At 36.1% G+C, this 25,529-nt stretch overlaps 2 protein-coding genes across 4 annotated transcripts in view; both read right to left on the bottom strand.

The window, feature by feature from the left end:
- Positions 1 to 14,340, bottom strand: part of LOC108603927 — a 55,109-nt gene extending 40,769 nt beyond the window's left edge. Inside the window, exons 1-2 of one of the 2 annotated variants that reach the window (XM_017993120.1) lie at positions 14,286 to 14,340; positions 10,670 to 10,956 (exon numbers count right to left, since the gene is read on the bottom strand). In XM_017993120.1, the coding sequence (XP_017848609.1) occupies positions 10,670 to 10,772 (103 nt within the window). In that variant the 5' untranslated portion in view covers positions 10,773 to 10,956; positions 14,286 to 14,340. Of the gene's footprint in view, positions 1 to 10,669; positions 10,957 to 12,728; positions 13,444 to 14,285 lie in introns of those variants that run through there. The other variant, XM_017993121.1, reaches the window with a different exon arrangement.
- A 1,080-nt stretch (positions 14,341 to 15,420) lies between these two features.
- On the bottom strand, positions 15,421 to 25,098 carry LOC108604406 (peptidyl-prolyl cis-trans isomerase G). 2 transcript variants are annotated; one of them, XM_017993871.1, is made up of 9 exons: positions 24,810 to 25,098; positions 24,643 to 24,747; positions 18,843 to 18,930; positions 18,158 to 18,187; positions 17,952 to 18,091; positions 17,748 to 17,886; positions 17,581 to 17,692; positions 17,129 to 17,356; positions 15,421 to 17,063 (listed from the first exon to the last, which is right to left on the bottom strand). In XM_017993871.1, exons 1-9 carry the CDS (start codon positions 25,006 to 25,008, stop codon positions 15,588 to 15,590), a joined length of 2,517 nt encoding a protein of 838 aa, XP_017849360.1. In that variant the 5' UTR covers positions 25,009 to 25,098; the 3' UTR covers positions 15,421 to 15,587. The 2 variants fall into 2 exon arrangements, with proteins under 2 accessions (XP_017849360.1, XP_017849361.1); XM_017993872.1 differs by having other exon boundaries at positions 17,581 to 17,689.
- Positions 25,099 to 25,529: the final 431 nt, after the last annotated feature.

Here is a 25,529-nt window from a genome sequence, read left to right as displayed (position 1 = left end):
AACCAGCAACACCAGCAACAGCAGCAACCAGCAACAACAACCACAGCTCGCATTCATTTTTCATTTGTGGGCACAACATACTTTTGCAATAATGATTTGTGTTATGCGTTTCAGCCTAAAAGTTGTTGCGCCTAATACGCATAAATTATAAAGACTTCAAAACTAATTAGTCGCATTATTTATTACAATTACCTGTCGGCCACAAAAATCCACACAACAAGTCGTAGGATCTATACATTGTAACTAACGCAGAGCTCTGCACAGTGCACAGTGGTGCACAAGTAGTACAAAAAGGCCACAACATTTGTGCAATGTTTGATTTTTAATTAAAGCTTATTTAATGCTAAACTTATTCCTAAGCTATAAAGTACGAACTAATTTGTGTGCCAATTTCTAATAGAATAATATTACAATAGACTTTACCGAAGTTGGAGCTGTAGCTAAAATAAGAACAATAAGGCAAATAAATAAGCATTGCTGGCAATAAAATAGTCGAAGCACTGCATCGCATTAGAAGTAAGCAGATCCTTAACTGGGCCAAAGTGAAACCAGAAAGACTTTAAAGATAGGTTTAGGTGTAGGTTGTAATTTGAAACTTTAAGTCAGATAAGACTTAACTTCAGGAATTGTAATCATTATAAGTTTTATTAAAGAATTACAAATTAATGATTATATTCAAGTTTTTTTTTAAAATGTCACAGAATATTGAATAATTTTAAGTTATATTTCAAAACTCAACCAAGTTAACTTACATCATTTATGTCTCTTACTCTCACGAACTTCACAAATGGCTTTACCGATTACTTGGCAAGTCTTTCTACCAGGATCTGAGCAGTCTTGCGAAGAAAAGATTGGAAACTCTGGCTCAGCTTCTACAGACTTCACCGAGTGGTTCAACGGGTCCACAGAAAGGAAAGAAAGCAACGAAAATCGACAGCTCATTCCCCAAGTATCATATCCTTTCCATATTCCATTTATCCAAATAACTTTTTAAAACTGACATTACATTTGGCCTAGGGGTTCCCCATCTAACCTAAACTTAAACTATGTCTATAGCTCAATATAACTTGCAGAGATGCTGCCAAGATGCCAGGCAAGTCGACAAGGAATAAAACACAGAAAGATAGACTTAATATACAACATTTCATAAACAAAACTTAAATACAAGTTGCTATTGCTTATGTTGACAAGTTAATTAAAGAGTTTAGACTACTAAAAATAAAACAATATTTTTTTTCGTTTGTTATTGCTGCAAAGCACTTGCTTAATTAATTTAATATACTCAAATATTTACATGGAAATTAAATGGAAAAACAAGTTTGCAGCTGCCATTTGTTATAGACTCGGAAAGTTGGGTAAACTTTTTTACTCACAGGCCATTAGGCACGGTTAGCAAACAAACACCTCAGAGCGAACTCAGTTGTAACTTTCAATTGAATAAAGCGCACTGTTGCCACAGTCAACAACACAGTCAAATAAATAAATAAATAAATAAATAAAACTAAGCAGCTAAAGCTGTAATGTTAATTAAAACTTTGCCTTGCCGCACTCGCTGACAATTGCAGCATTAGCTTTATCTTTAGCTACTTATCTCAAGTTGTATATTGGCGTTGGCGTTGCGGCCGCCAGCTAATTTGCAACAGCGAGCTAATCACATAAATGAAATGAATATTAATTTGTAAACACACACAGGCACACGCATACATAGGCAATTAGAGTAAAATTCATAGAGCATATTATGCAAATGAGCTAAGATTGAGCTAATTGTATATTAACTAAATACATGTGCTGCTGCTGCTGCTGCTGCTATCAATAAATGGGCTACTCCAGCAGCTGATGAACTATTGTTAGTAAGCTGCGCAACTAAAGTTCGCTTAAAAGCAAACAACAATTTGCATAAACAATTAATCATGCCGAGCGTGAAACGTGCACGAAATTCTCAAAACTATGCATAGTTCTGAATACAAAACTTAAGTCAAGATTAAGACAAAGCACAAGTAACTGTAGCAAGTCTGCTGTGTGTGTATGTGTGTGTGTTTCTTTGTGTTTGTGTGTGTATCGATAGTCTCGAAATTCATAGAAACAGCGAGGTTGAGGCTGCTCTGGGGCCAGTGCATATGATTCAATTTGGTTTTTATTTTTCGCAGGCAACAGCAAGTTGGCCAAAGTTGCTTCCAACTCAGTGGCCTGTGTGTATAAACGTGGCCTAAAAGAATGCAGTCCAAAAACCAGTTTTGGCGTCGAGTCGTCGTCAATGCCAAGCAACGTGCAACGTTTATTATTATTATATATATATATACTCTACTATATTCGTTCTTTATTTTTTCACTCTTGGCTACAACAACAAGTGAACCAAATTCTTTTTAACGAGCTTGTGCCAACATTTGCTACAACAGTCGCCGCCACCGACTCCTCCGCCATTGCGTCCACACAATAAACCCAATTGGCGGGCGAAGCGTCAAGGGTGCTGCCATGCCAAAAAAAAAGCAGCATGTTGGCCAAGCCAAGAAGTGTTAAAGCCAAAGCCAAGTTGTTGCACTTATTTCTTTTGCTCTTCGCCTGTCCATATACATGTCCGTGCTCATATCTCGTGTCAATTTGCAAGCTGACGTTTTTTTTTCTGCTGCTTTATATACAATTTGCTCATTTTTTTCGTTCATTTTATGTGCAGCATTTATTTAATACTTTTTTTTAATGGTTTTTTAGTTGAGTTTTTGGTTGTGGTTATGCCAATTTTTTGTCTGCGTGTGTGTGTGTGTGTGCGGCGCGTTTAATTGCAGGCGGACACACCCTTCGCACACACCTCGGCTGTTGTTTTTTCATGCCACAATTTAAGCTTCTTTAGTTTTTTGTTTTTTTTTTTTTTTGGCTGACTTCAACGGTTGGTTAGGTTTCTAAAAAATGAACAAGTCGCATGCAATGGCCAAGCACTTAAAAATAAATATAATTATATATTTATGAAATTAAGTTAATGATGCTAAATGCATTTTATTATGCATTTAGTTATCTATCGCCTCCATGGCATACAAATTAATGTTTTAGACACGCTTAGCTTCTTACGCTTTTTGTTTATTCACACGAATGCGCCGCTTATTAAAAAGTAAACACAAATTAAACATAATCTATAATTAAACAGAATTTGTTGTTTGTTTATGCTCGCATTACAAAGTAATCAACTTTACATTCGACAAAGCGTAGGACATAGTTGAGGCAGCTCAAATTGCATTTTGCCCGCACTGCATTTTAACTGCTAATTAAAATTGAATTAAAACTGATTTTTGCTTGTTTACATTATTCAAAATAATTGCAATCACAACTAATATTCAATTTGCAATTTAATTAACAAAAGTCCTCTGTGTACAAATGTTGTTTAATTAAAAGTAACAATAGCTTTGCCTTTTTGTTTAATTGCCAAGCCAAAAATTTAAAATTTAAAAGCCGCATAATTTATACAAATTTGATTACGCTGCCAAAATCCAGTTTGCTCTCATTTTGATTGTTGCTTGATTTAATCAACTACTTATAATGCTTCAATATTTTCAATTGAGTTGAGCTGCGTTCTCTTACGTTTATTAGGCACAACTCAACTGTTGCCTTTAAGCTCAACTAAATGCCAGAGTCAATAAGAAAAGCTGCTTGCTGCTTCAAGTGATTCGGTTGCTCAGCTGCGTTTTTTTCTGTTTGTTTCATTTTTATTTTCATGCTCTTTTATTTGCAGCATGTCCATCATCAAATGCGCGTCTCTACATTTTCGTCAATTGATTCGCCTGTCTGGCTTAAATGTATCTAGGGTATAATATTAAAGATTGAACATTGCAAATAAAGAATTTCATTCATATAAGACACTTATCCCATTACTTTTTAGTACTTTTGTTTTCATTTATATAGAAAAATAAATAAAATAAAGACTGTAATGACTGGCTGGAATTAAATATTAACATATTTAAAATTAGTTTGAGCACAAATAATGCCAAAAAATTTATTTGTAAGTACTTATAGGCTAAAATAACACCATTGCTAATATAAAATATATTATGAGTAAGAATGAAATATTTACATATTTATTGTTAGTGTTATATATCGATAAAAAAAAAAAAACAAAAAACTATTCCGTTAAAATAAGAACCCAATAATTTTATTTGTAAGTACTTGTAGTACTTAGTTAGCTAAATCCACTGCAATCAAAAAGTTTAAGCAGTCAAAACTAGCTAGAAAAATAGTTAAAATAAATGCTGTATTATTCGCGAAATAACAAATAAAATTTAATTTAAATAAGACATTAAACCAAAATATTTTATTTGTGAGTACTTAGAGCAAAGTTAGCTAAAATCCTTGACAATAATAATAGGTAAAAGTAAAGTGGCCAAAACAAGCTTGAAAAATAGCTAAAATAATAACTGTATCATTCTGGAAAAAACATAAATAACATTTGATTTAAATAATAGATTGAACCTAAATATTTTAGTTGTAAGTACTTGGAGCAAAGTTAGCTAAAATCCTTAAAACTAGCTAGAAAAAATAGCTATGCATGCAAACTGTATCGAGTGTCTCGGGATGACATTGGCATTGCCATTAACAAGGAGCTTACTTGGCATGGCGCAGAACAAGCGCAGACACTGATTGGGTTGATTGCGCTGACCCACATTGGCGTGGGGTGGGGGCCACGCAGGGCTCGAGCTGAGGCGGAACTCGGAACGAATTCAATGAACTCGAAACCTGCTGATAATAGACGGTACTTTGCAAAAAGCATTATACTCCCAGCATATACATTAGTAAGTATATATTGTAATAATGCCTGCTCTGTTGTCAACTGACAGGCCCAAGCAGGCGCTTGTCACTCAAAAGCGCAATAACTAATGTCAAACTGACTACAAATACATAGGTAGGTAGGTAGCCATACATACAAATACGAAAGTACCCCAAGTACTTGCTAGACAACTAACCTACCAACTATGGCGGCGCGACAATAACAAACTACTTGAGTGCCGTTGACGCATTTTATTTTTAGTCGAAATTCTATTTTGTTGACCTCAATCCCCAGCTCAGTGTCCAGACCCAGACTGGAATGACCAAGCAGTCGAGTAAAATATGCCAACAATGACCCAAGCACTACTCGCTTCAACACGATATTGCTTTTGATATTGCTCAATTTATTACCTTTCACTCTATTTCGTTTACTTGTTGTCAAAATTAAGCTGAAAATAACAAAAATAATGCTTTACACAAAATAGCCCAAAAATAGAAAAAAAAAGCAAAATATTTTTGCGACTTACATGCGTTGGCAGTTCTAATGGATTTTGTTTGTTTTTGTTTCCGCACGTGTGAAGCCGGCAATAATAATTGAAAACAAAAACGTATACGCCAAGTAAAACAAGAAATTTAAGCTGACTAAATTAAGAACAAAAACATGGAAAATCTGCAAACTAAATTTATAACAAAACATAAGCAATTTGCTTTGTTGCATGTTCTTGGGATTAGATAGAAACATGAACAAGGACTTTGCTGCAGTTGATTTTCTTTATGTTTCAAGTACAGCACAACACACAAAAAGATGCTAAAGTCCACAATGTTAAATAAATAAATGTGCATGTCTAAATATTTATGATTGTGATTACTTTTAAAACAAAGCATTGTTTATATAAAGTTTGCTGCAACTTATTTTGAGTAAAGTTTTCACTACGCTACGCTTCTCGGAATTGATAGTTTTGCTTTTCATTAAATAGCTTTCAATAATTTGAGTCAGCCGCCTGCTCGTTAAAGCCCGCGTGACGCTCTAACGATTTGTAAACTTTTTGGCGCAAGTGCTTTAACTTTTCTAATGTGGCGCCCCCAAACACTTCAAAATGTTGCCAACTAACTTTTAATAATAATAATTCTAATTGCCAAACAGCAGCCTCAGCAGCAGCAGCAGCAGCAGCAATTGAAGCTATAAAGAGTATTAAATATATATATACATTATACATATGCTCCAAGCAGCTACGACGCACATGCTGCCAACAACTTAAATAATAAAAAATAAATATGTGAAAAAGCAAACATCATGCTGACTAAGGGAGAATTTATTTTGCTTTGCCTTTGCTGTTGCTGTTGCCTTTGCTTTGCCACTTTGCCTACTGGCCAAGTGAAAAATTTTCCATTCGCCGCTGTTGATGGCTAAGAACCCAATGAGCAACTAATGGGCTTACAGGCCAAGCCAAGTGCAAAAGCACACCACAAACAAAATTATACCAAGCAGCAGAAATTGTTGTAAGTATTTTTAGCTGCAAATCTACTTGTCACACAGTTGCGCGCAGACAAGTTACAAAGCAGAAAAATTATATAATTTTAATGGTTTAAATATTAAATTGATTCGTTCTGCTAGCAATTATTTGTTTTTGTAGCTATATTTAATCGCTGTTGCTGCTGCTGTTGTTGTTGTTGTTGTAAAATGTAATTAGCGCTTTTATATTGAAAAACGTGTTGACGTGAGAAGCGACAGTTGCAGCTCTACAAATAAGTTCAATAAGCAGTCTAAGCACGCCTCGTGGCAAGCCTTCGGGTTTTAACAAATGGAAATTGAAAAATGACCCAAAGTGTGACGCTGTCAGCAACTGTCAACTAAAAATCCTTGCTAGCTAGAGATGAAATTTATAGTTCAATTTCAAGACTCATGAGCTAGATCGGAGTTATATTAAGGCTAAACAATTTACGAATTGGAATTGTATCTTTTTGGTTTCAATTCATTTTGGTTTCAGGTTCAGCTTAGAACGATGAAGTCTATGGGAAATAATTCTCAGAATTTTCCGTGGTTTACTTTTTTGCTGTATCATTGTTTTCAGCATGTTTCGTAGATTATTTTTGCGCAATATCATTTAATAACTTAAATTTTTTTCACCTAGCAAATCAACTCATCTCAATGTACTTAAGCTGAATTTCAATTCAACTCAAAATCAGCTTCCAACTGGAAGACGCTCCTTATTCCCTCTTTCTGGGTTAGGAGTATATATTTAGCATATTTTATATGAATGTTAACAACTCTTTGCTGCCGTAACATTAAAATCTTTTAAGAAGCTGTAACTACAACGATTTGGTTTTAGGAGATTTCATATTTCTCTAGAGATTTCTGGGGCATATAGAAGATTTAATCTTATCATGAACGATAAACTCTTTTAGGAGATTTCATACTTCTAGTCTTTTTGAGGCATATAGACATATGTTACTCGAAGATGAACGATAAACTCTTTTAGGAGATTTCATATTTCTCTAGAGATTTTTGGGGCATATAGACATGTGTTTCTCGAAGTTATCATTTTATCATGAACGATAAACTCTTCCATAATAAAAACCAACCAAATAAATTTTAGTATAGTCTTAGTTCATGAATTACTGATTTGCTCGTTTTTTTACGACTCGTTCAATTGAATCTAGAACGCAGCTCTGCTTGCTACTCACTAATTGAACTCATAACATTTTTGGGGGTTGCCCTGAATATAAAATTAAAATTACAAATCAATGTTGTGTGTTTTTTTTTAGAATCGTCTGTCTGCTTTGCTCACATTTAATGCTTTGCATTAAAAATTATATTACGGGCATTTTTTTTTTACATTTTCAAGGCGTTGCCGCAAATGTTGCTGGCAAATGTAATCATTGCAGGGGCGAGCACGATGCCAAATGCCTTGAAGCGTAGAGCGCCAAGCGCCGTGTGCTGTACTTAACTGATTTCCGGGAATTGCCACGACGCACACAGAGACAGAGCGAGCGAGAGAGAGAGAGAGAGATACTGAGACGAGGGGCAGGGTAGAGTAAGAAAAAGTGTGAGAATGGTCACAGGATGTTGCGTGGACGACCAGTGTTCGGTTTAAAGCTGTCAAGGATGTTCTATCATGGGCATGAGTATGTGTAGCTAACTGAACTTAAAGCAGTGAGCTCAGCTCTATATATTTTGCTTGGCCGCAGGCTCAGGCAGCTGAAAAGCCGCAAAAGCAGCCGTCAGGCAAAGTTGCCACAGTGCTTAAGACCCAAAGACTAAGAGCCGAACCAAAAAAAAGGCAACACAACGTTTTGTATCCCCCACGCATAACCCGCTTAGCCTCGACTGGTGTTGCCGCTGGCCAATATAGTTTCAGCTCTAGCCAACACACACACACACACACACACACACACTCACCCATTTGTTTGCTGTTTAGTTTTTGTGTTCTATTGCAGCATTAGCAACAGCAGCAAAAGTGGAGGGAGGCAGCTGCTTGAGATGTCAAATAGCAAAACGCACGAGCAACAGCAACGGCAACAAAGCCAGGAAGCACTTCAAAATTGAATTCAAGCGCTGGGGCGCCACCAACGCCACAACAACAGCAACAACAACAACTAAAACAGTAACAACAACCGTAACAACAACGTGCATGAGCATAAAAAATAAAAACATTGCTCAGCGAACGAGCAGCCCGTAAGGTCCTCCAACGCAATTTGCATATGAATATGGAGTGCTCTGAGGCAGATTTTTAGCTCTTGCTACACGACGCACGCGGCATGTGGCAAGCGGCTTGTGTAACAGCAACAACAATAAATGATTTGCTGTTTGCTTTATGTATAAAAACAACAATCGCAATAACAACAGCAGCAGCAGCAACAGCAGCAACAACAGCAGCAACAACAATAAGCAATAAGCAACGTTGACGTGAGAGTTGCTATTCCAATAGCTTATGTTGTAGTTATTTGCTGCCGGTAAAAAGCAGCGCAAAAAAGTGAAATGATAGACTGTTGAATACTCTACATAGCAGAAAAGTCAATGAAACGTCAATGAAAACGCGAAAGAATTTATTCAAAGCCGTCGTTGAGTTTGTCCATTCCAAATTCCACGCATAAATTATATTATATTATATATTTATTATATGTATATTTTTTATTAATAAATATTCAATAAACTGCAAGCCTTTGAGGGTTAGTTTAACCCCATTTCCAAATCTTGTATTAAACTAAGTTCCAATGGTCCGATATTCTTTGCTTAACCGCAGTTCCCAACAGTAGCCTGTTAACCTTTTATTCTATTCTTAGCATGTTAAAAATAGAATAGAATGTTATAAGAAATAGTTGGCATTATGAACCTAAGACACAAGCCTTTTGACTTGCCCTTTAGGCCAGAGCAGAGAGTGGTAATAAGTTTCTGTTAATACCCTTCAAATTATTTACTTATAAACTTTTAAATAGATTGTAAGTTATGCATATAATATACAATATATACATATATTAAATTATATTTTTTAATTATGAACTTTTTTTTATAAATATGGCGCACTTATTTTTAATATTTGTCTTACTTTTAAGCTTTTGAGTTTAAAACATAAAAATAATATTTATTTATTTTGTATGGAATATTCATTGTTTTAATACTTAAGAGTTTATCTTAAGCTCTTTTATATAATTTTATAATTAATGTAACTATAAAATTAAATTTACAACGATTCTGGCTTTAAATTCAAGAACAATGAAAATATTTTTTAATTTTTTTTTTTGATGCACGCGCTACTTGATAAGACTCGCTGAATGGAGCAGGCTGCAGGGGCGTGGCGGGGGTGCAAAAATAAAATCAGTGAACTATGCATGTTTGTGACATTTGTTGCTTTGCACAGTGCGGAGGAGGCGCTGTCATGGTAAGGCGCTAGATGGCGCCACATGCCAGCGCCAAAATTGAATAAGAGGCCTGCCAGGACAGACAGGAAGCTAAACAACAACACACAGACACACAGACACGCACGCACACAGACAAACACCCACATCAACAGTCATTGCATATGTGGGTGGGCGTGTATGTGTGTGTGCGTGTGTGTGAAACGACTGAAAGTTATGTAGTGTACTCGACGCTACCTTCCTTTATGGACGCTTGTTTTTCATTTGCCGTTATTCTCATACATTTGTTGTTGTTGTTGTTGTTTTTTGTGTGTTGCCTTTGAATTTAATGGAAAATTTATTGACGACATGCCGCTTAGTCGTTTGACTTGGACTTGGACTTTTGCCACACACTCACACACACACACTCAACTGAGTTGCCGCTGCGCTATCATGTGTGGCAAAAAGTTTTATTTTCCCTGCAGAGTCGCGTTAGGGCTGCATGAACTGGCGCATGCCCTGCAAATCATTCGATTGCTTGATTGATTGAGATAAATAGCAAAGCTTTTAGTCTGAGAATTTTACAAGCTGCGTGAACAATACAAATGCTTGTACATTATAATTCTAATTCTAGCCAAAAAATCAACGACGCAATAAGCAGGACATCATCGCAATGGCGCACACACATGCAAAAGGGCTATTCGGCAAAAAAAAAAAGCAACCCCCAGCATATAAAAAAATGTAACTGCAAGCAAAGGGTAGTTAAGCTACAGCTGGCTTGGCTTTCTGAATACTTGACGCTGCCACAAGCAGCGGAGCAACTTTTCTCGCGTGTTTTACCAACTTTAATATTTTATGTTGCCGAAATTTTCTTTTATGCGATTACCAGCTCCAGCTCCAGCTCTTGAGCACTTGAAACTCAACAAGTTTACTTCAGCTACTACTTGCTTCTATTTCTTTTTCTTCATTCTCTTTTTTGTTGGCTAAGCCACACGCCCGCACATTTAGCCGTTTAGTTTATGCTTATTGCAGCTTGGCATGTTTGGTTTTTCGATTTAAGTTTAAGTTAGTGGCTTGGCTTACTCACCTGTTGTTCTTGGTTGGCCATTGTCATCGCTCAGCAGCAGCAGCAGCAGTAGTAGTTCAGTTATGAATATGACAAAGTTGCGTCGTTGGTAAAACAAAAACATTGCAATCGGGCGTTAATGTCTCTTCAACGTGCCCGGATTGGCGTTTTCAAATTGCAATTCGACTTCGCGACTCTCTCGTTCACAATTTGGAGATTTAACGTTTAGCACTTTACTTGTTGTAAGCTTTGGCTTAAAAGCATTTTCTTTTGCCCTTTGGCATTGTTCAACTGCGCGTTTGCTTTAACTGCAAAAAATTAATACGTTAACACTAATACATATGCATGCAAGAGCGAGAGCGAGAGCTCAAAAGTATGCTTCAGCTCATGAAAAATGCATAAACATTTAACACCAGCCACAGTGCGTATACTTAATATATTTAATAGCCCACTAAACTCGTAGAATGTCGTCAGCAGCGTCAGCAGCTAAGCCTGCAATTTTAATGGTCATTCATACTAACTATAGCCCAAGCTAATGATTAAATAGGCGTAGAAACATTACAGAGCGTGAAAACTTAGTTCATTATAATTAGCCGGAAAATGCGTAAAATGTCTAAAACTAAAAGCCTGTTTCTTTAATAACTTTTCCATTATGATTTAAGTACATTAAAGAAAGTATTAATAGCTATAGCTGAGGTCATACAGCTAATAATAGTTATTCTATTATTGGATATTTATAAATGATAAATGGAATAGCTCTGTAAAGTTTTAAAAATAAAATGAAAATTGTGAAGATTAATTTGAATCAAAGAATAACTTTATATAATCGACTATTTATAAATGATGATAACTTGTCAATTCAATAGAAACTTTTGCTGATGTTGATTACATCTCAAGACACTGAGGAAGACAAGTAAAACACAATTCTAAAAATTAAACTAGCAGCAGTTCTTATTTCTTTTATTTTCAAATAGCCGTCGGCCCACAAGAATTTTGCGTCAGTAATGCAAAGAATTCGCTTACAGCTTCTGCTTAGTCTGCGAGCTTGTGGCCTAAAACATTTTGTTGACAATTGATGCTATGATTATGTACATAATTAAATTTCGTCGGACATATGCGCATAGCTGTACTTTGTCTAGCTTATATCTATTATAGACTGCGTTCTATAATTTCTATCGAAAGCCAGCACACTGATGATGCCATAACGAATTTCTATCTATAAGATTCTTTTCTAGCTAGAAAATGCACGAATTCGCGCGCAAAGAGCAGCAGCAGAAGAGGAAGAGCAAGAGCAATACAACAAATTCGCATAAATGAATGCTAAAATAAATTTCGGCGCTGGCAGCAGCATTATTATTATTATGATGATTTTTTGTTGTTGTTGCTGCTGCTCAACTTCAACTATCAAAGGCTTTGCTCAAAAAAAAAACGAAAATAGTGATGCAAAAAAGAAGAGGAATACGCATAAAACAGATGGCGACAATGGCAGTAGTTGCGTACTTATGAACGTATGAGAGTTCACAGACAAACTTTTTAGTTGGAATGTGTGTGTCTGTGTGTGCGTTGAACAATTGCATTTTTATATGTAATTGTTTTTCATATATTTATTTCGGAAAGTTTCTTTTTGAGCACAAAGGCAAACCAACCAAAATTTCTATAAAATTGAACAAAAGAAATTAGGAAAAAACCACACAACACACTACAGTGTTTTGAATTTTCATATTAGTTTTTATTATTTAAAGTTTGTATTTATTGAGTTTACACGCACAAGTTATTTATGTGCATAAGTTTTCAACAATAAGCAACTTTTTGTTGTTGTTGTCTGCTTAGCAGCAAAAAGCAGCCAAAAAAGTGAGAAAAAAAACTTTCGTCGCTCAATTTGAGAGATAAGGAAGAAGCGCAACGGAAATCATATCGGGGTAGTTGCGAATTATATAAAACAAATTTGACTATGCGAAAATACACGCTCGCATAGCACACACAGATACGCACACACACACACACACATACACATACAAACACATGCTTTGCCGGTCGAAATTGAGCGACGACGCAAATTTCGATTTCCTCGAAATTCTACCTTGTTGTGCCTTCTATTATGCTTATTCTTCGTGTTCTTGTTTCTTCTTCTTCTTCGTCATCATCATCATCATCAACAGCAGCATCTGTACGTATATATTTTGTACTTTTGTTTGCAGCGCGTCAGCAGCGTCGGCAACTGCGGCAGCGACAGCGCGGCTTTCTAAGCTTTTTTTCTGAGCATCCAAATTCGCATTAACCGCAACAACAACAACATTGGCTAAAGTCCTGTACTCATAACAAAGCCGACGCTGCACACTGTGTTTATATGAGTAGCCGCCAAAAATTGCAATTTCACAAGTGCACTCGCAACATTAAATATAAACAATTTAAAACTGCTATTTTTGCTATTAATTGTTTTGAGCAACAATTTGCTTGCTAATTTACAAACAACTTGTAACACTGTGCGCTGCCGCTGCTGTTTGGCTCCTTGTTTTTGCTACGCTTTCGCATTGTGTTTTGTGCGTCGAGCTTTGGTTTTGCCTTTTTGGCCTTGTGCGCTTCGCTTTGGGCTTGTGTTGCTGTTGCTGTTTTTTTTTTTTTTTTTTGTTATTGCCTTTGTGACCAAGGCTTGGATTCAAAGCAAAAGAACTGAACGCATACGACAGTACTTGGCAGCGCCGCCGCAGCGCCACATTCAGTGAACTCTTTGTGTCTGTCTGTGTGTGTGTTTATGCTTTTATTGCGTTTCATATCCTTTTTTTTGTTATTTGGAATTTTGACTTGTTTTTGTGTGTGGTATTTTTTCATTTTAAAATATATGCATAAAATATTATTACGCACATGTTGGCATTAATATTTTTGTTGTTGTTGCTGTTTCTGTTGCTGTTTCTTATTATTATGTCATAAATTATGTGCAGCACGGACGGACAACAATGCCGGAATTTCCAGCATAGCAGCCAATAATAAATGAATCACATTTCGTTTGATTTTCAATATGAAAACAAGGCACGCTTGCTGTTTCACAGCCATTCTTTATGCGTAAATACATACATATATATTTATGTTTGTGTATGTGTGTGTGTGTGTGTGTGTGTCTGTGTGCGTGGGACTGACTCTCTTTCTATTTGTTTGCCTCTCTCGTAGTGTTTTGTATTTGTGTACGCACTGCACCGGCTTTTGCTGCCGCAATCGTCATCGCCGTCAGCGTCTCTGCCCCGCCCCCGCTAACTGCTGCTGACGCCATCACTTTTGCTTTATTGCTACCTTTGTTATATTTTTTGCATTTCCGTTTTAAGTTTATATTTCGCTGGCTCAGCCTATCAATTTGTTGTATTTGTATTTGTTTTTTACACTCACTCACTCAAACACACACACACACACGCACACACAGTCTCACGCACACTATGCAAGCGAGGCATTGTCGCCGGCGCCGCCGCCTCCGTCGCTTCACTTAAATCAACAAATTGCTGCCAGTTTGTTTTTTTTTTTTTTGCAGTCGCTTTCAATACTATTATTGTGTGCCGTTGTTGCTGTTTAACATTTGTTGTTTGTTTGTTGCTTTGTTACGTTCTACGCGTACATTAACAATAAAGATACACAACCACTACTAGCATACACAGATACATTTACAATACCGTCGCGAGCAGCAAACACGTCCAAACAGTTTGTACGCCATTCGTGTACTGAAAGCTTGCACGCGAATACAATTGCAGTTACGCTGTCACACAGATACTCGTAAGCTCGCGTTTGCCGGCGACGTCGACGTCAGCGTCGACGTCAACTTTTGTTTTTGTTTGTGCCGCACGAAAAAAGATGCAAAAACACATTTCAATGGCAGCGGCAGCGTTAAAAGCTCAGTATCATGAATGAAAGGTCGCAATAACACTGAAGCTTTCTCACACCGCACAGTGGGCGAGATTATGGAATATTTTATGGAATTAGCTTATTAAAATGCATATTATCAGTTTTTTGCTTATTATATTTTAATAAAAAAGACGTCCTTTATAACTTAAATCTATTTGTAGGAAGCCAGTGAAATTTACATTTTCATAACATTAGCTTACTCTTAACAGTATAAGCTGTTAACGAGCCAGCTTATGTTACTTTGCAATGTCTGGTCACACTAAAATTACTTCTAATGTATGTTTGTATGAATTACAAGCTGCGCGGGAAGTTTAAATAGGTGATTGATTTTCGAATAATAAATAAATAATCAAAACATTCATGACCGTATTTTTTGAAACTTAAATAAATACTTTTTTTCCATAAACAACAAAAGGACTGATAAATTTCAACTAATTCCTATAAAAATTCGTATTTAGACGTTTTATCGTATTATGCAATGTATGTCGAAAATATGCTAAAGATATACCGACAACACATGCAAATTGTTTTCAACTCTATTTTTAATAAAAGGACCCTTGGTGTCATTACCATTTACCTACATATATTTATCCTATAAAAATATGCATAAGACAATAATTATAGGCGTCAACTGTCCTAAAGAACTGCAGAGTATGAAGTTTATATTGTAATTATACTAATCACAAATCTAATTCACGTTTACTAGAAACATTATTAAACAAGCCTAGCTAAGTAGAATGATTTATAACTTCCATTGATTCACAAATAGTAATCAATATTTACATTATATATAAATATATGGATTAAAGATCAAGCTATATGCTTTGGTTATTATTAATACTAACCAAAATACAAAGTGTATTAACAAAATGCAATACGGCTTGAGACTAAATTTTTTTCTTTATTGGACGCTCTATACATTTACGGATTTTTACAATTGCATTAAGTGTATGTATAAGTTTGTTTACGTATTGCTCAGAGTTGTCGAAAGAATGTATTTTTTGTATTGAGGAGGTGTCAGGGTGTGGGTTTATGTATAGTGTATGGCGAACATTTATTCCGTGTCCGATCTGGGAGAGCGCGTTGATGGCTTCTTGGATTTTTTATGCTTGCGTCGCTTGGCATCATGACTGCTACCGCGACTATCGTGCCTAGTTCGACTGCTGGTCGGCCCCTCTTCTTCGTGCTCCTCCTCGTGCAGTTTCTTGAGCGTTTCGGCTTTAAGGCGTTCCAATTCATTAAGCTCCTGAGTGGTGCGTTCTTTTTCCATCTCACGCTGCTTCTCAGCACGACGCTCCTCCTCCTTGGCAATCTCCTTGCGCATGTGCTCCTTAAGCAACATAGCTGCCTCAGCGCGTTTCTGCTTCTTCTCGCGCTCTAACTTATCGTCTTCCTCAAAGTCGGCTGCGGCTGAAGATTTAGGCGGACTACGGCTGCGTTTGCGCTCGGAATTTTCACGGCGCCTGGATGAGTCACGGCGATTACGATTAGGCGACTCTTGTCGATGACGTCCAGGCGAATCACGTCGATTACGACCATCAGAGTCACGTCGGTTTCTACCCGGCGACTCTTGACGACGGCGACCTTGCGATTCCTGCCTTCGACGATCGGTTGCATTACGGGAACGTGAGCGACGTACACGACGATCCACGGGCGAGCTGCGATTTCGTATGGGTGACAATGGGAAACGATTGCGGTATTCATTATCTTGCGATCGCTGGCGACGTTCAGCAAACGGATTGCGATTGCGACGATTTTGCTGACCTTGATTGCGGTTGTAGTTGTTGTTATTATTATTATTCCATTGATTTCGCTGCCAATTACGAGGATTGGATGGTTCATTACTACGCTGTCGACTGCGTGAACGATCACGACTTCTTTGCCTTTTGCGTGAGCTGGAACGCTCTCGACTCTGCTGCCTGTTACGAGAATTCGAACGGTCTCGACTGCGCCGAGATCTATCTCGGTCGCGCTGTCTTTGATCGGGCTTGCGCTCTTCGCGTCGACTACGATTTTCAGCACTTGTATCAGCTTCTTTTTCTTTTTCGCGTGGACGCTCTTTGATAAGTTTGGGCTCATGCTTCTTTGCGACTGGTTTGTTAGCTTCGGCTTCCGGTTCGCTATCGGTCTGCTGTTCGTAGTCCAAAGCGTTCATATCAACGGATTTGCGTCTCTTTGGCTGCGTCTCCTCTTTGGGGTTTTCCCGTTCGCGCTCTTTATCAATGGCTTCTTTGCCCTTGCTGCGTTCCGAGTCTTTGCGCGACTTTTTCTCGGGCGACTTGTCCGGCGTCACTTTGCCGCCATAAGTGCTGGCATGAGTAAGCTCAAAATATGATTTCTTGGGATCTTTAGAGGCCTCTTCATGTCGCTTTTTACGCTCCTGTTCGCGTCTCTTGACCTCCTCATCGCGCATCTTATTTTCTTCCTCCAAACGCTCCAAGTCCGACAGCTTGATAGTGCGCTTCTGTGCATGCTTCCAGTGCGGCGGTGTAATGCTCCGGGAGCGACTGCGCGATGGTGTGCGGAATCTCTGCAAATTTAATTTTTCGAAATTAGCAAAAGTTACATTTTTTTAGTTAAAAATGTTTAGCTTACAAAGACGCCACGCCCTTTGACAATGCGTCCACTGCGTGAGGTTGGTGGTTGGATCTGCTTGGACCAACCAAAGTTATTGCGATTACGTTCTCTTCCTCTGTCTCGATCATCGCGCTCGTCATCACGCTCCCGTTGACGCTGATCGCGTGAGTTATTACCACGAGCTCCACGGTCTTCGCGATCGCGTGAGCGAGATCTCTCAGCACGTAAAAGAAATTTATTTGAAACCTGTGAAACAAAATATATGTTAGCATTATATTATTTAAAGCTTAATGTAATGTAGAAAATTTAAATCAATCTTAAATTTTAGCAATTCAAATTAATTACTAAATTGTGAATTGAATCTTCTGTTAATATAAAGCAAGACAACCAAGAAAAATATTTTCTTAACAATAATTAGAATCCGTCTAAAAACAAAGAACTTTGTAGACACTTGAATTATTTTCTTCTACCTCTGGAATTTCACTTGGATCAATCTTTGTCAAGGTGACTAACGGATGTATCTCGCCTTCCTCCTCCTCCTCTTCCTGTCTTGCTTGGCGTCTGGACTGGTCTACATCGCTGCTGTAAATGTTTGGAACTTAGCTCATGCTAAATATACATTTATTTTAATTTATACTTGTCACTGTCACTATGGGAGGCCTTGCGTGAGCGTTTCTTCTTTTTATCCTTACGCACCTGCTCCAGCTCGGCCATCTCGCTGGCTGATTCAGCTGAGGAAGCAGTAGAGCGCTTCCTAATTTTCCTTTCCTTCTTGACTGCAAAATACAAAACAGTTGCTTTCATATATATTTGTGCTGTAGTAAAATAAGCTTAATCTCACCTTTTGTTTGCCTAACCAGCTCACCACAGTTGGCTATGGCAGCATCCTGCAACGGACGTGAGTTGCGATCTATGGGTAAGTTTTCTAATTGACGCACGAGCTCCTGACCGGATATAACATGACCGAATACAACATGGATACTGCAATAAAAGTTTATTAATTAATATATAGCTCTACACATCACAATAATTAGTATTTCAACTTACTTGTCCAAGTGTGGCGCGGGCTGTGTTGTACTACAATGAAAAACAGAAGAAGAGAAAAAAATGCTTTACACACTTTGCTAACTGGGATTCTGGTTTGTTGTTTGTTTTTGTTGTAGTAGCATTTGCTGTTGTCTTTTTTACGGTTGTTCTCTGTTGTTGTTGCTGCTGCTCTGCTAAACAAACTAAAGCCTAGCCAAGCTGTCGACATCCCGGTAGGCCAAACCAAACATGCCTCATCGTTAAAAAAGACTAGCCCAAGGATGCTGCCGCTTGTAGACATTCTGTGAAGCGAAGTCCTAGCCCCTGAAAGGCTCTTTGCCTTGTCAGCCGCTCGGGCTACTGTTTTGCCAAACTGTGAGTAAGGGAATGGATGGGGCTTTGACTTCAAGCTAGACCAAGTAGAAGGCTGTGGCACCAACAGACACAACGGGGACAGTGAGTGTCTCATTGGATGCAAAAGTGTCCGCTGGTCAGAGATAAACGCAAGATCTCTCTATATGAGCAATAAATCAATGAACAACAACAGATTGTTTTTTAAATACATATAAATACTATAAAAAATAAATATAAAAATATGTAGTTATTTATGTAAATGCCGGTTAGCTGAAATAGAACTTTGCTTAGCTGGAAGAAGAGTGAAGAAATCACACACACACACACATAGATTAAGCCGGAGCTCACTTACATAAAGAATTGCGCGCCGTTTGTATTTTTGCCGCGATTCGCCATGGACAGCAAGAAGGGACGATCGTGCTTTTTATCAAAAGACTCATCTGAAAAAATAAAGTTGTAAAAATTAAATAAATAACATACAATATGTTTTACAAATAAAAATATGCATATGGGCTTCTTAACCAAAATCTATACCATCAAATTTTTATAGAAGATAATAAAACTCAAATTTATTGGAGATATTCAAATAGCTGAGAGTTTGTACATAATTAGAATAAAATAAAGCTTCCCAAGCACTAAAAAGATTTATGATCTTAAAAAATCAGTGCCTTATATTAAACTGCTTCAATGGGTTTTTTCTAACATAAGGTTGATAATAAATGAGTTGATGATAAATGAAAGGGAAAATCGTCACAAAGCAATTTAGCATTTAATTTTACAACACAAATGCATTATTGTGTACCATTAGTTCTACATCATTAACATTTATCAATATAATACTATTGACCGATTAATTCAAGCAATGTTTAGTTTACGCGTAGTCCCTAAACCATTTGGTAATTGACAACGGCGAATAAATTATTTAGGTTCGAAATGCGCGCAGTTGATTGGACTACGTTGACAATATTATTGCAATTCGCTTTCATTCCGCTTACGCTGCAAAAGGTATGAAATTTAAACAATTTAAGTGCCTCTAATGTTTACTTTCTGAAAAACTTAGGTTATTTTCAGCTATGAGAGCTTTGAATGTACAAATATCAACATTATGAATATAACCTGCAGTGTTAGCCATGCTACGAAAAATGGCAATGCACTGTTCGCGGACTTTAATGCTAGTGAAGATATAACAAATTTGAGGGGAACATTTCAACTTGATATATTACGCAAAGATAAATGGGTTTCCTATCTAAGGACAGATATGGATTACTGCCAAACGTTGCAATCAGTGCATAACGATTATATCATACAGATGGTAAATGTACAGATTCGACGTTCTGGCAACTTTCCATCAGAATGTCCATTCCATAAGGTAGGGTTAAGTTGAAATTATTGATACACGTAATATTTGATACATTTTAATTTCAGAATAAGACATATTATGTACACGGTTTGACTATGGATAGCAAAACTATTCCGAGCTATATGCCCGCAGTTAACTTTAAATGGCAAATGACTTTAGTCTCTGATAAGCATAAGTTTGCAGTAATGACAGTTAAAGGTGCAATGAAGCGAAAGTAATCAAATTCTATTATTTTTCTTTTTGGTTATCGGCACCTTAAAAAGTTTCTATATATTTAAATGTGTAAATGCAAACAGAATATTGACGTATTGGTTTAAATAAAAAGAGTAAACTACTTAATAAAGTGATCATGACAAATTGCAGTCTTAAGATTTGAGCCATCCAAAATAACAAAGTACGAATTTATAAAAGACAACCCCCAACATAATTTTAATTTAAAGGATGTTAACTTATGTGTAAGTAATTTACTATTACATAATTTAATATTACGCGGAACTTTTATTATATTACTGTAACTTTCCAAAGTGTACAAAAATAAAAATCAGATTTACATTACAATTAAAGTTCCAAATATATCTGATATAAATTAAAATAAATATGCTAATAAACTCATTAGTTCTACTTCATTAATATCTAGATAGATAAAACTGTTGAGCGGCTTTCTGTATGTATTATTCTACTAAATCGCCAGTCAAAATTGCGCTTCCCAAACTATTGCTAGTATTCAACGGGTTTCCATCGACATCAAAATGCTAAAACTTGCATTTACTAACTTACAAATCCTCATAATTGCTTTCCTTGTTGTCTCTACATTGTCGCAAAAGGTAAAAATGTCACATATATCTTAAAAAACATTTTTACATTTAGCTTATTTAAGGGTAAATTTAAGATTAAGAAAATGTTCTGCACAAATCAATGGTCGGATATTCTTGACGTAAACTGTAGCATAACTCGATCGCCAAGAATCGGTGATGGAATAAACTTCAACTTTACAATTACCGAGGATATACATAACTTAACTGGAGAACTTCAAATTGATGTCTTGCGTAAGGAGAACTGGATAACATATTTAAAACAGAATATTGATTACTGCAAGAGTCTGCAGTCAGTTCAGAACGATTATGTGCTACAGATGATATATGTTCAGATTCGACGTGCTGGCAACTTTCCATCAGAATGTCCATTCTTGAAGGTATCACTTGCTAATGGAACTTCCCCTAACTTGAATAATATTTATATTTTTATTTGCAGAACAAGCTATATGCTTTAAAGAACGTAATTTTGGATAGTAAGGCTGTACCAAGTTATATGCCTGAGATGTCCTTCAAAATGCAAACAAATTTCATTTTAAAACGCAAAATAATGGCAATATTGAAAATAACTGGGGAATTTAAAAGATCTTAAACGGATTTTTTAATATTTAAGTTGGGGTATTGTGTCAAAGTATACATAGCTAACAAGCATCAAAACTTCTTGTTTTAAAATATTTAAAAGAAATTAGATCTTTGCCAAAAACGTTGACAGTCAGTATTTAAATTATTGATTGTATTTGAATTCCAACAGTGAATAATTATGCTCTTCCGAAATATTGTGGATCGAAATAAACTAGAAATTTGAACTCTTAAACGGTCCTTGAATAAATTATTAATATTATAAAATTTTTAAGAATATAAATCGATTATATTTAGAGAGGACATAGTTAAAATCGATATATTTTTGTAACAATACGAAAAACATAAACGAGACTAATTATGGCTCTATTTAATTTACATTAAAAATAGCTTAAGCATAATTAATACGTTTAACATTGTATTTTTGTCAAGCTGATAGTTCCGGCCTAAAGTAGCTTTTAATTTATTATATCCAAATAATAAACATTTACTTATCTAGGCTGGTAACAAAATGCTTTATGCGCCAAGCAGTCATTTTCATCTATCGCCATTGATTCACCAGTATGAACTTTTTTATTATTAGGTTTTATACATTGCCAATATTTCTATTAGGTTACCTGCTGCTTATACAGGGAAGAAAGGTAAGCAGATCCAATACAATAAAGACTGAAGTTAAACATTTTTTATTCTTTTACCGTACAGATTTTCTTTAGCTTCAACAAATTTGACTGCATAAATTTCGAGCCACATCTAATAAATGCCAACTGTAGTTTAAGTCAGAACAAAACTAGTCTCACTTTTGAGTACAGTTCTATTGAGGAACAGGACAACCTAACAGGAGAATTTAAGATTGAATTTATGCGATCTACAAAATGGACAACATATTTAAAGCTTAACATGAACTATTGCAACGTTTTGAAAATGACACATAGTGGTACCAATAATTATATACTGGAAATGATACTTCGTACGGCCCGACGAATGGGAAACTTTCCATTTGCATGTCCATTTCACAAGGCAAGTTATACATTTAATTTCTAATAGCGAAATAAGTAATAATTTTATATGATTTTTAGAACAAGAGATATTATATAAATGACTGGACAATGGATCCGAAAGCTATACCAAGCTATATGCCAGAAATGATGTTCAAGTTTAAAGTGCAAGTGCTGAGCAACAAGCTCCAGTTGGCAAATGTTACAGTAGTGGGTGCAATGAAGCATGTTTAAATAATTAACCTTCCTGAAATTAAATTCAATATTTAACTAATTGTAATAAATTACCTAAATAGTTAATTTGAATTGCTTTCTGTAATTATTAGGCTGAACCAAATTTAAATAAAACAATCATATGATAATTGACAGTAGTAACAGTAGTTGTAAGCATGAGCATTATTAGATGTTATCCATGGACAATACTCTGTCTTTTTGGGTAACCAAACATGCTGTACACTTGGGGTAGAAAGGGAAGCATAGCCATAAGCTAAAAATGAAACTTAATTAAAGCAAAATATACTTTTGGACGAACTTTAGATTGTACAAATTATTGGCCAGAGCTGATACGAGCCAACTGTAGTAAGATTAAAGCCAAGGAAGGGAAAGATGCTTTATTACAGGAGTTCATTCATTAACAGGAGACTTCATAGTTGTTTTTACGCGAACTACAAAATTTACACCATATTTAATACTAGAAATGGAGTTCTGCAAAACACTGGAATTATCACATAGGAATAATTTAGTTAAGATGATTCTGCGTCAGATGCGTCACTTTGGAAATTTTGCAGTTGAATGTCCTTTTGAGAAAGCACTTGATATTAATCTTAACATATAATCCTAAATATAAATTATCACTTTTTAGAACAACCGATACCTTTTAAATGGCTGGACAATGGAAAATTTCAAAAAGTAGTTTTCAAATACTTTACAGAGTAGGTTGAATTTATGGACTTCTGTCCCAGTATAACAACAAATAATAGCCAAAACATGAGTGTATATGTTGTATATATTGAAATTTTTGACTTGTATTTAATGTGAAGAAAGGTATTTAGTTCCGCTGCAATTGAACATTTAACTAATTACAATGAAAAAAAATGTATTTAAATATTTAATTTGAATTGATTTCTGTAATTACTAGTCTACACCAACGCAAACATATGATCTTTTAGTCAGTTCAAAAGTTTAAATATAGCGACAGTGAGCATGAGCATTCCATGGACTATACTCTGTGTTCTTGGCTACGTGCTGCACACTTGGGGTAGAAAGGTAAGCATATCCAAGCACAAATATAAATTAAATTAAATACAATTAATCTACTTTCAGGTCAACTTTAAATTCTGCAGCTTAAATTGTACGAATTATCGGCCAGAAATAGTTCAAGCCAACTGTAGTGTGATTCAGAACAAACAAGGAAAAGATGCTTTATTCATGGAGTTCATTGCTATGAAGGATTTATCGAATTTAACAGGAGACTTAAGAGTTGAGTTTTTGCGATCTAAAAAATTTACACCATATTTAACACTGGACATGGACTTCTGCACATCCCTGTATTCATTACATAGAGATTATCTAGTACAGATGTTTTTGCTGCAGATACGACGCGTTGGAAATTTTCCATTTCAATGCCCTTTTGAAAAGGCAAGTAATATATACTATGTATATACTAATGTATATACTTTAGAATATATTATCACAATATTATTATTGAATATATTATCAAATAATTTTTAGAACAAACGTTACTTTCTGGATGGCTGGACAATGGATGCCAAAGCAATACCAAGCTATATGCCAGATATGGCATTCAACTTCAAAATGCGAGTGCTTATGAACAAACGCAAGTTGGCAGCTTTTGTAATATCAGGTGCTATGAAGCGTATTTAAATAAATTATTGTATGACATTACAAGGCGATGTAAGAGTAAAAATATGCTGAGCAATTAAAGGTGCAAGCTGCGAATGCCGATACAGCTCGCGTTTGGGTTGCTTCATTTTAACTAAGTTTTCTGGCAAATGCAGTAAAGTGAAAACGAGGTAAGATGAATTGCAGAATGATAACATACATATTGTATATTTAAGCTTAAGCGACTAACAAGCTAATTACGTTGACTGACTTACTGAATAGCAACAAGCGAGATTAAGAAACATATGGCATGTAAAGTTTAAAAACTGTACTACTGCGAAATATTCACGGTCTGAAACTTGGAATTTGTAGCCATATAATTCGATTAGCTTTCGTATTGGAACTTGATTGAGAGCTTTTGGGGCCTGCAACAGGAGCTCAACAGGAGTTCGACACGAATATCAATGTATACATGCACACAATTAATTCCCATTCGTGCACACATATGCGCGCTCTTCTGCACAAAATGCAATACACACACACACACACAGAAGTGCAACTTACCCTCAAAAGTGCCGCCATAAATTGATTCGCCACCAGTGCCATTGCTAGCGCTAAAATCGCCCGCCTGCACCATGAAGTCCTTGACAACGCGATGAAATATACTACCTAAAGGGCAAAACAATTGTTAATTATACGCATAATGTACATAAACATTACTAAGATTACACCTTTGTAGTGCAGGCGTTTGCCGGTCACTTGTCCAACACCCTTCTCGCCAGTGCAAAGAGCACGAAAATTTTCAACAGTTTTGGGAGCAACATCGTTAAACAATTCGAAAACTACGCGTCCGACGCCTAAACCGCCAAGCGTAATGTCGAAAAAACAACGGGGTCGCGTTAGACCTGCGTCCCGCTTGTTCACCGTCATATTTTATACAAATTTCTATTACTTTTTACTGATTTATTGATAATTTTCACGTTGCACAACTTTTTTTTTGTAGTTATTTGCTCTGCATTAGCGCCCGAACAGGGTTGGCATCATGTAATAAAAGATTTTATGGCAGGGCTGCAAGCCAGCATTTCTGTTATCGAGCAGCTGTTGCCAGTAGCGACCACCAAATTTATCGAATATTCTGCTCATTTTAAAAAATTCAAATATTTAATATTCATTAGTTTGGTTATTATTTATAAAAAAATACTGTTTTTCTGAGGTTATGTAAGTATGTACAAATACGTTTATTTCAAGTGTGTGATATCGAAGCTATCGCGAATCTTGAAACTACAAAATAAAACAAATTTAATTTAAATGCATTAAAGTATTTGTATTTGTTACAAATAAAATAGAAATTGGGTCAGCTTTAATTTAAAAAATATACTGCTGATAATTTTTTTTTGGGGGGGGGGGGGGTATAACAAATATTTATGAATTGCACAGTAACACAAAGTGTA

Source organism: Drosophila busckii, chromosome 3R, assembly GCF_011750605.1.
Source record: "Drosophila busckii strain San Diego stock center, stock number 13000-0081.31 chromosome 3R, ASM1175060v1, whole genome shotgun sequence".
NCBI classification, from domain to species: Eukaryota; Metazoa; Arthropoda; class Insecta; order Diptera; family Drosophilidae; genus Drosophila; species Drosophila busckii.
Note: the sequence above shows the minus strand (reverse complement) of the source record. Positions and strands in the feature narration are given on the sequence as shown.